We start from the raw sequence: 17,472 nt of genomic DNA on the forward strand, positions 1-17,472 counted from the left end.
AGAGCAATGTTTCAAGGTCTCTTGGCCCCATCGTCAGTCTACCCCTAATATCCACCACCCAACCCTTTAAACCTATTGGGACCAGCTATGTGGCTAGATCAAACTCCATAGTAACACCGCCTGACATTCTCACCCTAAAACCTTAATGAGATCAGCTGTGCGGCTAGACCATACTCCCTCCTTATGTATACTCCATCCCACAATGGTCAGCCAGTTAACCTTTTGTTTTAACATTGCCTCATTCCTTCGAGATTGTTAGATCTCACAAGCAGGGCCACAATTAATTTTGTATCTGTGTGAGCTCGTTTATGTATGTATGTCTTTACATCCTCCATACTCTTGGTATTCGGAACAAAGCTCTATCCTGGATCTCCTTTTACCTCTCCCATCGTACTTTCAGTGTCTCTTCTGCTAACACCTCCTCCTCTTCTATTGATCTCTCTGTGGGGGTAGCCCAGGGCTTTGTTCTGGAACCTCTTCACTTTTCTCTGTACACACCTCTCTAGGTGACCTAATAACATCTCTTGGGTTTAAATATCACCTCTATGCTAATGACACACACATTTACTTTTAAACCCCTGACCTTACACCTGCCGTACAAACCAAAATTTCTGAATGTCTCTCTGCTATATCATCCTTGATGGCCCTCCGCCGCCTTAAACTCTACATGGCAAAAACAGAGCTCCTTATACTTCCTCCCAAACCTGGCCCTACTACCTCCTTCCACATTACTGTTGGAAGTACGATCATTCACCCGTAGCCAATGCACGCTGCTTAGGGGTCACACTTGACTCCTCTCTCACATTCTCCTCTCACATTCAAAAAGTTTCTAAAACCTGTCGCTTTTCCTCCGTAATATCACAAAGATACGCCCGTTCCTCTGTTGCACGACTGCTAAAACTCTGACTCAGGCCCTCATTCTCTCCCGTCTTGATTACTGTAACCTCCTCCTGTCTAGCCTTCCTGCCTCATACCTGTCTCCCTTATAATCTATCCTTAACGCTGCTTCCAGAATCGCTCTGCTGTTTCCTAAATCTGTCTCCGCGTCTCCCCTCCTGAAATCTCTCCTGGCTTCTGATCAAATCCCACAACTCACACTCAATTCTCCTCCTCACTTTTAAAGCGTTACACTCTTGTGCCCCTCCTTACATCTCAGCCCTAATTTCTCGCTATGCACCATCCCGACTCTTGTGTTCTTCTCAAGGATGTCTTTTTTCTACCCCCTTTGTATCTAAAGCCCTCTCCCGCCTTAAACCTTTTTCCCTGACTGCCATGCACCTCTGGAATGCCCTTCCCCTGAATACCGGACTAGCACCCTCTCTATCCACCTTTAAGACCCACCTTAAGACACACTTGCTTAAAAAAGCACATGAATAGCACTGTAGATAATACTAGACACATGATACATAAAGCTTGGCCCCCTGCAGATGCACTTACTTGAATGCCCTCCTGCTGTCTCTTTACGTTCTCCCTACCTACCAATTACATAGTTACAGAACATAGTTACATAGTAGATGATATTGAAAAAAGTCTTCCGTCCATCAAGTTCAACCTATGCTAAATTTAGACAACAGATATTTTATCATATATCTATACTTATTGATTCCAGAGGAAAGCAGATTGTAAGCTCCTCGGAGCAGGGACTCCTCTTCCTTAATGTTACTTTTATGTCTGAAGCACTTATTCCCATGACCTGTTATTTATATTATCTGTTATTTATTTGTTTACCCCCTGTATTCCTACTGTGAAGCGCTATGTACATTAATGGCGCTATATAAATAAAGACATACAATACAATATAGTGCCATTAATGTACATAGCGCTTCACAGTAGTAATACATATGACAATCATATAAATAACAAATAATACAAATAACAGATCATGGGAATAAGTGCTTCAGACATAAAAGTAAAATTTCGGAAGAGGAGTCCCTGCTCTGAAGAACTTACAATCTATTGGTAGGTAGGAGACAGTGGGAGGGCATTCTGGTAAGTGCGTCTGCAAGGGGCCAAGCTTTATGTATGGTGTATAGTATTAGTCACGTTGCTACTCATACTGTATGCTTCTTTAAGGCAGTGTGTCTTAAGGTGGGTAGAGAGGGTGCTAGTCGGGTATTAATCCTTATTTGATATGTCATTATGTTTGTTTAATTAAATCACTCTGTACCCCATTGTACCGTGCTTCAAAATATGTTGACGCTTTACAAATAAACAATAATAATAATGTATGTGCATAAAAGTGTTTGTTTTTGCAAGTTTGTCTAATGCTTTGAAGAGAAACAACTTCTAACCTACTCTGTAACTGTTTTTTTAACTTCTTAAAATTGATTTAGTCCTATAATGCCTGCAACGTATAATGCACCAACGCATAACAGTACCCTGCAGCACCAAAAGAGTATGCGCAATTTAAGTCGGTATTTGAAACGTTATGAAGAGTATATCTACAGTATGCAGTCAAGCTTTTTATTCATATAAAAGCATGGTTTGTGTGACATAGACTGAAGCCTATTGGGGATACCCCATCCTGAACAATATCCGTTAGTTACTGTACTATGCAAAACAGAGATAATACTTTATGAATCATTTCTGAATTCCCTCCTCTGTCTTTTGTGATTCATATAATGATTCATTTCAAGAAAGAGATAGATGCCAGCTGAAATGTCAAGTATTATAATTCTGTCAGTCAGTCATAATTGTAAAATCATGTGGAAGGCTAAACATTCTTACAGACAGATCGAGTCCAAATTATTTTAGTATTGTCCATTGTTTGCTGTATTTTGAATCTATGTTGGATCTGATCCTTTACAGAAACACATTTTATGTTATTCTAATAACATGCAAGAAATATACAATTGAATATACTTTAAAGATCATATCAGGCATTGTAATATTTTGAATGCATAACATATTATAATTGAAATATACTACTAAGAACATTCTTTCCGTTCATGTAAACTTCAATTTAAAAAAAGCAATCCATTTGTAGTGTATGAGTGTACAGTATCACTGTTTAGGGGAATTACATTTTCCAATTAACAGCCTTACTAAATTTACAGCCACACTAAAATGACAAACCTGCTAAAGATTTAAATGTGCAGCGCATGATATTTGTGTCCATAAATAATATAGATCACTGAGGTGGAGCGCACATGATCGGTATATACTTAAGATAACTCCAGCTCGTCTGCAGTATAATAACATAACAATTGGCATTATTAGTTATTTCCCTTCTGTCTTTTTTTTACACGTAATTTCTGAACAAGGGCCACACCAGAACAAGAAACTTGTAAAGTTGCACATCTTGTTTACTGTATATCTGTATTTCCCAACCCTTTTCTTGGGGCACCCCAGGCAAACCAGATTATATGAATAAACAATGAATTGCCAAGCACACATTTGCCCTTATCTTATATATAAAACATGCAATATGTCTGCAGGATTCCTTCTGTTATGAAGATCAATGAGCTCCTCTCCTGGTGTATTCAATATTACCTGATAAACAAGCTTCTCCATTGTCAACAATTATTTGTGCACATGTGAATTTTTTATTTATTCCTTAGTATCTGCTATGATTTACTAGGAGCTAACTCTCATCTTAAGCACCACCTCCTCTCTACAAAGCATCATTTCAAATCCTACCTCCTCCTTCCTCTTTCACTCACCACTCACCTACAGATGTACAGTAGTAGATGTTATCACCCCCATTAACGCTATACTGTTAATAGTGTGCCAGGCTTGATGGGTGCAATAATATCTGCTACAGCTGGATACTCACTCCCCTTATTATGGTCTACAGGTCTATTACATTGAAAAAATAAAAAGTTAAAGAAATATAAACATACAGTATAATAAATAATCATAAAATTAACAGTAACCACTTCCATATCATAAAGGCTTTCTAGGCTTTCAGACTAAGTTAATATGTTTGGCATTTAAGGGGTTAATTAAAGGAACATCCCGCACTGCTACAATGTGAACCGTGTTTGAGGTGCTTACTAGGTAAGGGATAAAGTACACAGAAGAAAAAGAAACCTAATATACCAGCACTCTATCAAACTGAGTGTATAGTGACATAATTAAAATAATTTTATTAATAAACAATGAATAAAAAAATGGGCTTTAAAATCAGAGAATGTGTTAAACAGCACGTGACTGTAATCATTGGTAACTTAACCAAGGGTAGTTAAGTGATGTATACATATGGAGATCCTTTATGGATATTCAGGATCTGTCGCTATATATATATATAGCCTCCTTGAATTTGGAAATAGATCCGTAGAGTAACCACAATAAACTAAATGTCCATCCACATATAAAAATATATCTCAGAGCTAGTATGTGCTCTGAATCTGTGGTGACATATAAGTAGTGAGAGGTAATAACTATGCCAGACACAGCATTGCTGTGTGTATCCACCTATAACTGCTGTATGCTTACATACCCACATTCAGAACTGCATGTCCTAGAACTGGAGAAGGCACTTAGTGATTGCACTCCGTAGAGCCCTAAATGTTCAAAGTCTAGGGTGTCTGTAGGGGTTAATGCACACACCCATAGAGGGTACTAGGAGCTGTGTTAATGATGAGAGAGAGTCTCCATAGAGTCCTAGGCATCTGATAATGTGCAGCCTCTGCGCAGGATAAAAGCTGCAGTATATATTGAAACTCGGTGGGTATATAACATAGGTGCAAAATAACCCAAATGTCCACCTAGTCAGTAGGTTTAGGAGGGAGTGTACTATATGAAACACTGCTGAGTGGCTCATCCGTGAAGTACAGCAGCGGCAGCTTTTATTCTTACAAATCACCGGCTTTTACCTGGCATGATCCTGGAATGCCACGCTGTTCACCTGGAGCATGCCGCGCTCCTTTTGCCTGCCCAGCCAGGCGCATGCCCGGCTGACGCGCGGTTGATGTGTTAATTGATAATGGTTCAGGATTTACTAGGCTGCAATGCTTCGCGTGTCCGCCAGATGGCATAAATTCATGAATTGTAATGCAGTATATATATATATATATACTGTATAACAACAACCCCTATAACCCCTAACATACACATACAGTACTGTATATGCACATCAATGATACTATAGGCCGGCAGGGGCGAGATGTGTTTGCAGCAGAGAGAGAACCGCTGCTCTCTCTGCGCAAACATCGGCACATTCAAAATTATTTAAAATACATTTTTATTCATAGTGTAGATGTGCAGGGGATCTCCGGAGCTGAACCGCGTTGTTTTCAGGTCCGGGGACCCCCTGCTCCCCGAGATACAGGCCCCTTTATGAGGTGCCGGTATCCCTCTGCATTTAAAGGTCCCGATCACGTGACCACGGCATGTACACAAAGCAGAGGGATACCGGCACCCCCTAAAGGGGCCTGTATCTCGGGGAGCAGGGGGTCCCCGGACCTAAAACCAAAACGTTTCTGCTCCGGAGACCCTCTGCACATGTACAGTATAAATAAAACACATATATAAATAAACACTCGTTCCTTACCTTAGCGGCTATGTGCTATGGTAACGAAGCAGCATTTCTGTATTTTAATAATATTGTACAGTCAGCAGGGGGTTCCCTGAGCCAGAAATTAAAGCTCAGGGGACCCCCTCCTCCTGCACAATATTATTAAAAATACAGAAATGCTGCTTCATTACCATAGCTGATAGCTGCTAAGGCAATGAAGGGGTTAACACACCGTGCCTGCTTTATTGTGGGTAGCGGGGGTGGGTGAAGGGGGTATTTGGCCCTTGGTGTGAGTTTAGGACTTGCGGGGGGGGGGGTTGCAGGTGCACTTAACCCCTTCACGGCCGTAGCAGTTAATACCGCTACGGTCATGAAGGGGTTAACCCCTCCCGCTACCCCCCCCGCAAGCCCTAAACAACAACCGTTGGGGCTAATACTCCCTTCACCCACCCCCACTACCCACAATAAAAAAAATTCACACACAGCAGCCGCCCAAAAAATAAATAAATAAATCTAAATAAATAAATATAAATAAATACATTTAAAATACATTTTAATTCATAGTGTAGATGTGCAGGGGGTCTCCGGAGCTGGACCGCGTTGGTTTCAGGTCCGGGGACCCCCTGCTCCCCGAGATACAGGCCCCTTTATGAGATGCCGGTATCCCTCTGCATTTAAAGGTCCCGATCACGTGACAACGGCCTGTAAACCAAGCAGAGGGATACCGGCACCCCCTAAAGGGGCCTGTATCTCGGGGAGCATGGGGTCCCCAGACCTAAAACCAAAGCGGTTCAGCTCTGGAGACCCCCTGCACATCTACACTATGAATAAAAATGTATTTTAAATGTATTTATTTATATTCATTTATTAATTTATTTATTTAGATTTATTTATTAATTGTGCTGCTCCTGTGTGTGAATTTTTTTTATTGTGGGTAGTGGGGGTGGGTGAAGGGGGTATTAGCCCCAACGGTGGTTGTTTAGGGCTTGCGGGGGGTAGCGGGTGCACTTAACCCCTTCACGACTGTAGCGGTATTAACTGCTACGGTCGTGAAGGGGTTAAGTGCACCCGCAACCCCCCTGCAAGTCCTAAACTCACACCAAGGGCCAAACACCCCCTTCACCCACCCCCGCTACCCACAATAAAAAAAATTCACGCACAGCAGCCCCACAATTAATAAATAAATCTAAATAAATACATGAATATAAATAAATATATATGTATATGTATATATATATATATATATATATATATATATATATATATATATATATATATATATATATACAGTATATATAACAACAATCCCTATACATATATATACATCCCTGAAGCACCCTTATTATCATACAGACAACCCCATAATCTCAAGAATATTATGGTGAGGAGTAAAGTATTCAGCAGTACAACTGAATGCGGGACAAAACCATGCCAGGACCCAAGATGCAAAACCTGCGCAATGCTCTACACAGCGGACACAATACAAATACCACACAGGAATCGGGAATACAAAATCAGAGGAAGGTTCACCTGTTCTTCCAGCAATGTCGTGTACCTCATCATGTGCATGAAATGCCCAGGGGGCTGCTGCTACATAGGTGAGACAGGGCAGGGGCTAAACAAGAGAATGAACCTGCATCGCCACAGCATCACACGCGGTACAAGAGACAGTCCTGTTGGCGAACATTTCTCTGACTCTGGCCATAAGATGAACGATCTGAGGGTTGCCATACTCAAAGGTAATCTTAAAACCCCGAAAGAGAGACGGTTGCATGAATACAAATTTATGCAACTGTTCGGGACACTTAGCAGTGGCCTAAACAGAGATCGAATTTTAAGAGTCATTACAGACACTAGTGAACTCTCGTCCCATGAGCGCTAAAGGCCATGTCTGTACATACTGTGCTATATGTATGCACACACAGCTGTCTCTCACACATACTAATACTCCTTGTTTTTCCATCCCTATACACCAATATGGACCACTTAGAATCCACACACACTTTTAGTTGTGCTACAAACTCTCACATTTCCACACCCACCACACCATTTATATCCACTCCCACTCCACACACACCTTGTGTAAAGCACTGTATATACTGTGGGCTCTCAATTGATTTTTATTCACACTGACACACATACACACTCTTTCTTCACTTGCTTTCAGTAATATTTTGACACCTCTAGCCATAAAACACATCCACACCGGGGGAAGGGCAAGCACAGATAACATTCCAAGAGACACTGTTTTTAAGTATACCTTTTGCTTCATTCATTGTAACATCGCCGGAAGAAGAGATCAGTGTATCTCGAAAGCTCGCACAAATAAAAGCATTTCGTTAGCCACAGAACGGTATCATCTATTTATTTTTTGATTATTGAAGCTCGGCTAACACGGTACTGATACCTCTACATGTATATATATATATATATATATATATATATATATATATATATATATATATATATATATATATATATAGTATTAGGTGATACCTTTTTTATTGGACTAACAATTTATGTCATAGGACAAGCTTTCGAGAGTTCTCCTCTCTTCTTCAGGTCAACAATACTGATTTACACAGAAATCAATGGCTAAAACAGTGTATAGAGAGAGAAAAAACAAACAAAAAAACAGATATTTACTGTAGATAAGGTAGCGTGTAAAGTGTTTGAAGCCAGGAGACAGTGTCAAAGAAAGGTGGGGAGGGGAAGGGATGCTGGGGGGGGGGGGAGGGAGAGAAAGTGTGGATAAGAGTTGAGGCAAGCAGGATAATTACAGACAATTTTGGTAGGGTGTGAGAAAACCCATGTCCACATTAAGTCCTTTGGTTTTGGTGTCAAAGAGTCTTATCATTCTGAGCTCAAATGTTTTCCGTTCTTGGGTGCTTTTAAACATTCCATTGAGGATTTTGATTTAGTCCAGTAAAAAAGGTATCACCTAATACTGAAGAACTCATTTATTCTGCACTATCGCAACTGGACTAACACGGCTATTTTCTGCTTACATACTGTATATATTTATTTATATTCATGTATTTATTTATTTATTTATTTAGATTTATTTATTAATTGTGGGGCTGCTGTGCGTGAATTTTTTTTATTGTGGGTAGCGGGGGTGGGTGAAGGGGGTGTTTGGCCCTTGGTGTGAGTTTAGGACTTGCGGGGGGGTTGCGGGTGCACTTAACCCCTTCACGACCGTAGCAGTTAATACCGCTACGGTCGTGAAGGGGTTAAGTGCACCCGCTACCCCCCGCAAGCCCTAAACAACCACCGTTGGGGCTAATACCCCCTTTACCCACCCCCACTACCCACAATAAAAAAAAAATCACACACAGCAGCAGTACAATTAATAAATAAATCTAAATAAATAAATACATGAATAGAAATAAATACATTTAAAATACATTTTTATTCATAGTGTAGATGTGCAGGGGGTCTCCGGACCTGAACCACTGTGGTTTTAGGTCTGGGGACCCCCTGCTCCCCGAGATACAGGCCCCTTTAGGGGGTGCCGGTATCCCTCTGCTTGGTTTACAGGCCGCGGTCACGTGATCGGGACCTTTCAATGCAGCGGGATACCGGCACCTCATAAAGGGGCCTGTATCTCGGGGAGCAGGGGGTCCCCGGACCTAAAACCAACGAGGTTCAGCTCCGGAGACCCCCTGCACATCTACACTATGAATAAAAATGTATTTTAAATTTATTTATTTATATTCATGTATTTATTTATTTAGATTTATTTATTTATTGTGCTGCTGCTGTGTGTGAATTTTTTATATTGTGGGTAGTGGGTAGTGGGTGTGGGTGTGGTTATTTACACGGGATCCCCCTCCCCACATTTACATACAGTACACTGCACTCACAGAAACACATGCAGGGATATTTAACCGACACAATAGGGGGAGGGGGGCTTACACATATTAGTCAAGGCAGGGAAGTTTAACACACACAATAGGGGGAGGGGGTTTTACATAGATTAGTCAAGGCAGGGAAGTTTAATAAACACAATAGCACAATAGGGGGAGGGTTTTTTACACAGATTACAGTCAAGGCAGGGAGGTTTAACACACACATTAAAAATATGTATTTAATGTATTTATTGTTTATTCTGCCTTAACCCTTCATTGCCTTAGCGGCTATCAGCTATGGTAATGAAGCAGCATTTCTGTATTTTTAATAATATTGTGCAGGAGCAGGGGGTCCCCTGAGCATTAATTTCTGGTTCAGGGAACGCCCTGCTCACTGTACAATATTATTAAAATACAGAAATGCTGCTTCGTTACCATAGCACATAGCCGCTAAGGTAAGGAACGAGTGTTTATTTATATATGTGTTTTATTTATACTGTACATGTGCAGAGGGTCTCCGGAGCAGAAACGTTTTGGTTTTAGGTCCGGGGACCCCCTGCTCCCCGAGATACAGGCCCCTTTAGGGGGTGCCGGTATCCCTCTGCTTTGTGTACATGCCGCGGTCAAGTGATCGGGACCTTTAAATGCAGAGGGATACCGGCACCTCATAAAGAGGGCTGTATCTCGGGGAGCAGGGGGTCCCCGGACCTGAAACCAACGCGGTTCAGCTCCGGAGACCCCCTGCATATCTACACTACGAATAAAAATGTATTTTAAATCATTTTTAATGTGCCGATGTTTGCGCAGAGAGAGCAGCGGTTCTCTCTCTGCTGCAAACACATCTCGCCCCGCCGGCCTATAGTATCATTGATGTGCATATACAGTACTATATGTGTATGTTAGGGGTTATAGGGGTTGTTGTTATACAGTATATACTGTATATATACAGTATATACTGCATTACAATTCATGAATTTCTCGGCTTCAAAGACAACAGCTCGCAAATGCCCCCATGTGTTTTTACACGGCATTGCAGTATTGCAGCCAGCGGGAATAAAATGCTTAAATCACGGGCGCGATATAACGCTATATACCCCGGGAGAATACGATACAAAACCGCACATCACCGGGATATTCCGAAATTCGCAGAGCTAGCCAAGAAAGAATAAAGTTGGTCGGTACTGTATCACGGCAGGATCAATAAACCTGTCGACAGGAGCATGAACAGAGCTATTAAAACACAGCACAGTAAAATTAGAATACTGCAATTAGTATCCTTTTGGATTCACAAATTGGACTGTATGGCCCCTAAGGGGTTAAATGGGGTTAAATAAGGACCTGGATGTTTGGGCTCTCTATTAGGAGTTGGGTTCAGGACACGACATTATTAGTGTTTACTCTTGTATGAAGGGTTCATTTTTATATTTATTTTAGTTCATTGATGTCCATTGAGCAATGTAAAATCCATTTCATTCTCTTGGAGTTTTTTTCTCCTATCCTTGGGCTAAATACCATATGTTTATAACTTAGTCATGCAATACTAATTGCAGTATTCTAATTTTACTGTGCTGTGTTTTAATTGTGTTTTTCTCATTTTTCCCCCTTTTTTCTTTTATTTTATATTCCCTTTGCAGATGATTATGTGTTATATGAATAAAGTTATGTTTATTGTATTATGTGTATCATACACAAGCACTAAAATCACTGTCACGCCCTCTAATTTGAGCGATTCTATCAGATTGGCTCTGATCCAATTGGCTGACCAATTAACTACTGGCACTATGTATTTATGCTCTGAGGCAGTTACAGTGAATTTATCCCTGATGAAGAAGCCTTTGTTCAGCTTCGAAACGCGTAGGATTATTATTTGTAACATTTGTGGTACCTTTTATACCCCTTGCCATTATTTTGTATATTTTTGAGCATTTTAATGTGCCAAACTTCTGCCCGTATTGATCGAACACGGCCGGTGTGCAGCTTTGGGCTGCGCGTGTGACGTCATCTTAGTGTGCGCCTACCGACGGGACTCCACCGTCGAGTGCCAGCTGCTGAGAATGCAGTGGAGATATTTCTGGACACTGTAACATTACCGGCTGAAGGAGACTCTCACACTGTACATGTGTGTAGTGCCTAATATGGGACAGATGACCTGGTGATCGAGCGATCTTGCCGGATGCTGTGGATGTTAATCACGTGCTGCAGTGACTGTGGGAGACCGTGGGAAGCAGGCGCAGGCAGCAGTTCAAGACCGCAGGAGCAGATTGACCAGAGCTGTATCCATCAGACACTCCATCTGAAGTTTGCCATGTGGTAATTTCGTGTTGTTAACACGTAAATGCGTTAATTTATCAACATTGATGTACGCAGAATACTTACCCTTTTAACATTATTATTGAATACTTTGATATACTTCACCATTTGCGTCTTGCGCTTTTTTTGTGTCTTTATCTCTTAGTGTGTGGGAGTGTCTGAACCACTCTTTAATTTAGCAGCAGACGCCTTATTCAACGGTTTTGTATGGATTTATTATAATCTCTTTGTTACTTCCACAGTGGGGTTGGGCCTTGCATTCAGACGTTTTTAGTACCAAGGCCTGACTATATGGTGTATGATTTAGACATTGTTCTTATAGCAATTAAGTTTCTTTTGGGTTGCGCACTTTTTTTCTGTTTAACTATCCATGTGTCTACAGCCTGGGTTTTAACACACCTTGATTAGGCAGCTGGGATCCAACTAATTGTCCTGAGGTTCCCAGCTGAAGTTAACCTAGTCAGTGCTGCACTGCAGACTAGACATATGTTTTCCATATAACTGGTGGCTTTTCTTTACCCTGTCACATACCCCCAAAAAGAAACTACCATTATGATGTTATGCCATTGAGATGGACAACAAAATCAAAAGATACTAATGTTCATGGTAATTATAGAACAGCCAAATTTTGCACGAGAGACCACATAAAGTAATTGAGCCTGAGCTATCATAAGAAATCCCAGACTCCTGGGATAATAGCACATTTGTAGGACTTGATAGGTGATTCCAATTAGTTAATCTTAAAAAAAAACAGAATATTAACATTTCTTTTAGTTCCTTATTTAATCTATTTAATCTGTGGGGATGTATAACACGTTTTGACCATTTTGCCCATACCTTTCATTGTGGTGATGAGTAACTACATGCAAAAAAATATGGGTTCCATTTAAAACAAATTTGAAGAAAAATTGCTACCTTTTACTCTTTTGTCATTGTATCAAGTGTTTTGTTTTAATATGCGCCATCCTGTTATTTGGGATGTGCCTATAGGAAGTTTAATGGAAAATTTACAATAACTGATGTGCATATTGTAATGAAATGTATCAGATTATGGGACCTATGCCCTAAGAGCCGATAAAAAAATTTGACGTGACCGTGGGAATAAATTTCATAGGAGATACGGTATCCCATAACGGGGCCTGTATCTAGGGAAGCAGGGGATCCACAGACCTGAAATCAACGCGGTTCTGCTCCGGAGACCCCCTGCTACAAAACGCTAATAACAAACCCAAATAATTTTTTTTACAAATTTGTTACCGTAGCGGCAATCTGCTATGGTAATAAATCTGCTTTAATGTAATTTTTATTAATAGTGGGCGTGAGCAGGGGTCTCCTGAGCTGAAGCGCTTTGAATTCAGCCTCAGCGACCCCCTGCTTCCCGAGATACAGGCCCTAGTATGGGGCATCGGGTGCCGGTATTACCGCCATTTTTATATCGTCCTCGTCACATGACTAGGGAATTTAAATAATGAAGGAGATACTAGCACCCCATACCAGGGCCTGTAACTCGGAAAGCAGGGTGTTCACCGAGGCTAAAATCAATGTGGTTCATCTCAGGAGACCCCATGGTCCCGCACACTATTAATAAAAATTACATTAAAGCAGCTGCATTACCTTTGTGGATAGCCGCTAAGGCAATGAAGGGGTTTAGGCACAATAGCAGGTTTGAGGGCAGAGGGGTTGAGTGAAGTGGGCACTTGGTCCTTCATTCACCCTTTCTGCTCCCAATAAACATTACAATATGTACTAACCACCAATACACAACCCACCCACTCCCTGTGCCCCAACATAAAACCATCATTTATTTTTTGATACACAGGATTGATACAAGAGGCCGGCGAGTGTCCGCAGGTTGTCCCCGTGGATGTTTGTGGGCCTCCAGGTGGTCCCTGTGGGTGTCTGTAGCCCCAAAGGGGGCCCAGGGTGGTCCCACCAGTGTTGGGGGGTTTCTGGGTGGTCCCAATGGGTGTCTGGGGGTCCTTGGGTGGTCCCCGTAGGTGTTCCCTGCGGGTGTCCGGTGGTCCTCAGGTGGTCCCCGTGTGTGTCCGGGAGTCCTCGGATGTCTCAGTGTGTGTTCAGGGGTCCTCCCCATGGTTTTCCGGTGGTCCCCGCGTGTCTTCACTGGAGACTATTCTAGAGCCGCGATTAGCCTCGATAAGCTAATCGGGGCTACTAGAATTATCCGAGTTTTAAAACCTTGCGATAAGTGGCTTATTGCCGCTCGTTTGGCGTTTTTTTTCTCTGCAAAAAAAATTGCCGAAAATGTCTCTTATCGCCATTTTATCTGGGCTTACTGAATCACTGTAGGCCTTTTTGGCGATAAAGCGGCGATAAGTGGCTTATCACTGCTTACTGCATAGGCCCCTATGTGTCTATATTTTATTGTTACTCCCTTTTTCTGATTTAAAAAAAACTACAGTACCATATCTGAAGTGGCATACATTTCTCTGGCCAATAATCTGCATCAGATATAAATAGATGTTTCTTATACTTGAAAAATTTAGGAGCACAAAATGGTATTATTCTTTGTGTTGATACATACAGTAGACCCGATTGTATGTAAAAAAAAAAAATGTAATACACTTTTATATTAATTGAATTATTATTTATTTTGTTTATTGCTTATTTTCTATTATCTTTGCTTTAAGCATGACTCCATTTGGGGCTACATAGCACTCTATCTATCTATTATTTTATCTATTTCTGTGCGTTCTTTGGGCAAAGTTCCTAGAAGCTCTTCTGTACAAGCATCTCCACAACTGTTTTGGAAAACCTTGTATGGACTTTGCATAAAGTAAAATGTTAAATAACTAATTTAATGCAGTTAATATCTCATACAAGGAAGACATGGCAAAGACATGTTAAATTTGTGCTACCATAGTATTTTCCTGGCCAATTAATGTTCGGGACACATCAACAGTTTACCAAAGCAAATCATAACACACTTACAGGATATCACTATGTAACAAATAGGGAGGTTTCATCACTGTCAATGTTTTTTTCAAGATATCTACAATACATCTAATAATAAATCTCTATTTATTCTATGTTTCAGGAATTGAAGCAGGACATATCTAGCTTCCGCTTTGAGATTTTGGGTTTGTTAAAGGGAAATAAGATTAATCTGCAACCTCCAAAAATTAACAACGGTGCCTCCGCTGTGCTTGAAACTGAAGAAAAACGCGGAAACAAGGAAAAAAGAAGCAGAGCACCTAGAAACAAGTTCAGCCTTTTTGACATAACCACTATGATTCATCCGAAATCAGCAGCAATAGCCTCCGAAAGGCTAAACAGTGTGAGCAATGGTTCTGCCTTGTTGGTATCAGAACCGGTCAAGGAGAAACAGAAAAAAATCCACTTTGTCAAAGACATTAAAAGCTTTGGCTTGTTTCACAGACGTTCAAAAACTAACTTCCCAGAACAGCCACTGAACAAAATATACTCTGTTTCCGAGGAAGTGACAAACCAAGAGAAATCTGATCCAAAGGAGAAAATGTTGGAACTGCAAATTAAAGAGATACAACCGAAATGTGAACTAAACATAAATACTCGTAATGAACAATGCATGTTGGATCAAAATATACTGCATACCTCTGAAAGTCTCCCTTTACAGCCTTCTCTTAGTTGCCACAGTTTTTCGGCTGTAAATGAAAATGATTCAGATACACTTAAGTACACTTTGGACAATGATATGCCTGTAGATGCAAACAGCACAAAAGGAGGGTCTATCATTCAGGAAGATACTATAACAAGACTGTGATAGCAAAAAAAGATCTTATCTATATCTGTACATATCAAATATATATATTTTAAATAGTGCATTTTTGGAATGCTTGAAGATATATTTGCAAAGCCTAATTAATAATTTGCATATTGTGGCACTTGAGACCATTGTACAGTATTAAACTTGTTTAGGTTGAAAAAAGGCAATGTACACTGTAGGAAAGCTATGTTTTGTAACATGCATTAGCTCACAGTTTGTTTTACATTTTTTTAAATAAATGGATTTATCATGCATTCAAGTATTCCCATACAAATATCAATAAATGTGTATGTGCAAATACACACACACACACACACACACACACACACACACACACACACACACACACACACACACACACACACACACACACACACACACACACACACACACACACACGTATATATACACACAGTATATATTGTTCTATGCAAAAATAAGCATATATAGGAAGCGTTCTACAGTACAGTACATATAAAACATTTATGATATTTCTGATCACAGGTATTGGGTGATGTATACATTGTGTTGCACATTAGAGGGTAGAACATGAATTTAAATGCACAAAGTTATATCTACTTAATACATATTCAATACTGAATTAAAATACAGCTCAGGGAATTCTAGAAAACAGTTTCTTCTCTATACTTTGTGTTCTACTGTGTATTGCATAAAACATGGAGAGAAAAAAGTGTAAAATGTATTAAAGTTGAGGTCCTACATAGAACCAAACTGAACTAGTGGCAGTAATATGTGTAATACATTGAAATGTGACTGCTGCCTCAAAACAACCAGTAGATGATTTTTAAATGGTTATCCTCATGATGTTGTAACTTGAAAATTAGGGTAGATTTTTTTGCCTTTATATCTACCTTATCTCTCTCTCCCTTATCAATGACACTTTACTACTGTGGTCCTCATGCATGTGGTAGATATCTGTAAATCTGCTAACCTGATCCCTTGGTTAGAGCAAATTAGATTGACAATGATCGTGCTCACCTTTTTATTGTAACTAAAGTCAAAGGAAAATGTTCAGCCTTGTAATAATTATTAAAGGTATTTAAAAACAACATGAAACCTATGGTATTTAACCCATCAGCTACCAATGCCAATTGTTAACCATGATCTTATGTAAGACTGTGTCATAGAATAAATCCCATTATAGGCATTCTAAATTGTGATTTTGAAGAAAGGGGGACAGCATTTCTTACTTGTATGGTTGCTAATAGACATAAATAGTCTGGTCCCTCCTTTCAGGTTCTGATCTTCTTGCCAATTCTTAAATTAGCAAATAGGTATGAACATATTTCTGTGGAAGTCTGAAATTCACAATCTACTGAAGAGGGGGGGGTTGTCTATGACTGACATAAATAAGAAAAATGTGTGTGTGTATATTGTTTCTTTTCAATAAGGAACTTGTGCACTCACATTTTCTTTCATAATGCTAATTATAATTGCACTGAATCAAAGATAGCATTATGCTTCCTTCATTTAACCCTTTAGGGACTTTCACATACTGTAATTCATATTTATTTATTTAATGTAGTTACCGGCTAAAATGGAGTTTACCTTGATGGGGTTAGTAGGCATGAATTATTTTTCATCAAAAGATACAACTAAATTACTTCTCTGTTACTAGCCATAGGTTGAAAATGTAGAATTGTAACTAACTAATTGCAAGCCAACTTGGGAGGAGTACAGAATTTATGTATTTGTTTTCCATAAATGTGAGGCCAATTCTTTTCTAGCTCCATAATCCATAAACGGAAGAGTGCAGGTATTGCGTATTTGTTAACTAATAGACATACATACTTTTGCAAATGGCATGACCAATACACACTGACCAGTAGAGATGGGCACATCCGTCAAAATCTGCTTTCCGGAATTTCCCTGATTTCTCCCTCACCCCCCCCCCCCCTAAATCTGTTTTGCGGTGTAAAATCCATGGACGGTTATGGTTCTGCTGGTTTAATTCTGCTGGATTCATCAAAAACCACCATTGGATACAATCCATTGACAGATTTGTAGAATTCAATCCGCGGATTCAGCAATGTGTTGGCCGATTCTTAAGAATACACCAACGGATTGCT

General features: G+C 40.2%; 1 protein-coding gene across 6 annotated transcripts in view; it reads left to right on the forward strand.

Moving 5' to 3' along the window:
* Nucleotides 1-15,776, forward strand: part of TRPC4 (transient receptor potential cation channel subfamily C member 4) — a 350,871-nt gene extending 335,095 nt beyond the window's left edge. For all 6 annotated transcript variants that reach the window (XM_075592051.1, XM_075592050.1, XM_075592053.1 and 3 more), the window contains one exon: nucleotides 14,675-15,776. In XM_075592051.1, coding sequence (XP_075448166.1) covers nucleotides 14,675-15,379 — 705 coding nt within the window. In that variant the 3' untranslated portion in view covers nucleotides 15,380-15,776. The remainder of the gene's footprint in view (nucleotides 1-14,674) is intronic.
* The last annotated feature ends 1,696 nt before the right edge of the window (nucleotides 15,777-17,472 follow it).

This window comes from Ascaphus truei, chromosome 3 (assembly GCF_040206685.1).
Source record: "Ascaphus truei isolate aAscTru1 chromosome 3, aAscTru1.hap1, whole genome shotgun sequence".
In the NCBI taxonomy this organism is placed as follows: Eukaryota; Metazoa; Chordata; class Amphibia; order Anura; family Ascaphidae; genus Ascaphus; species Ascaphus truei.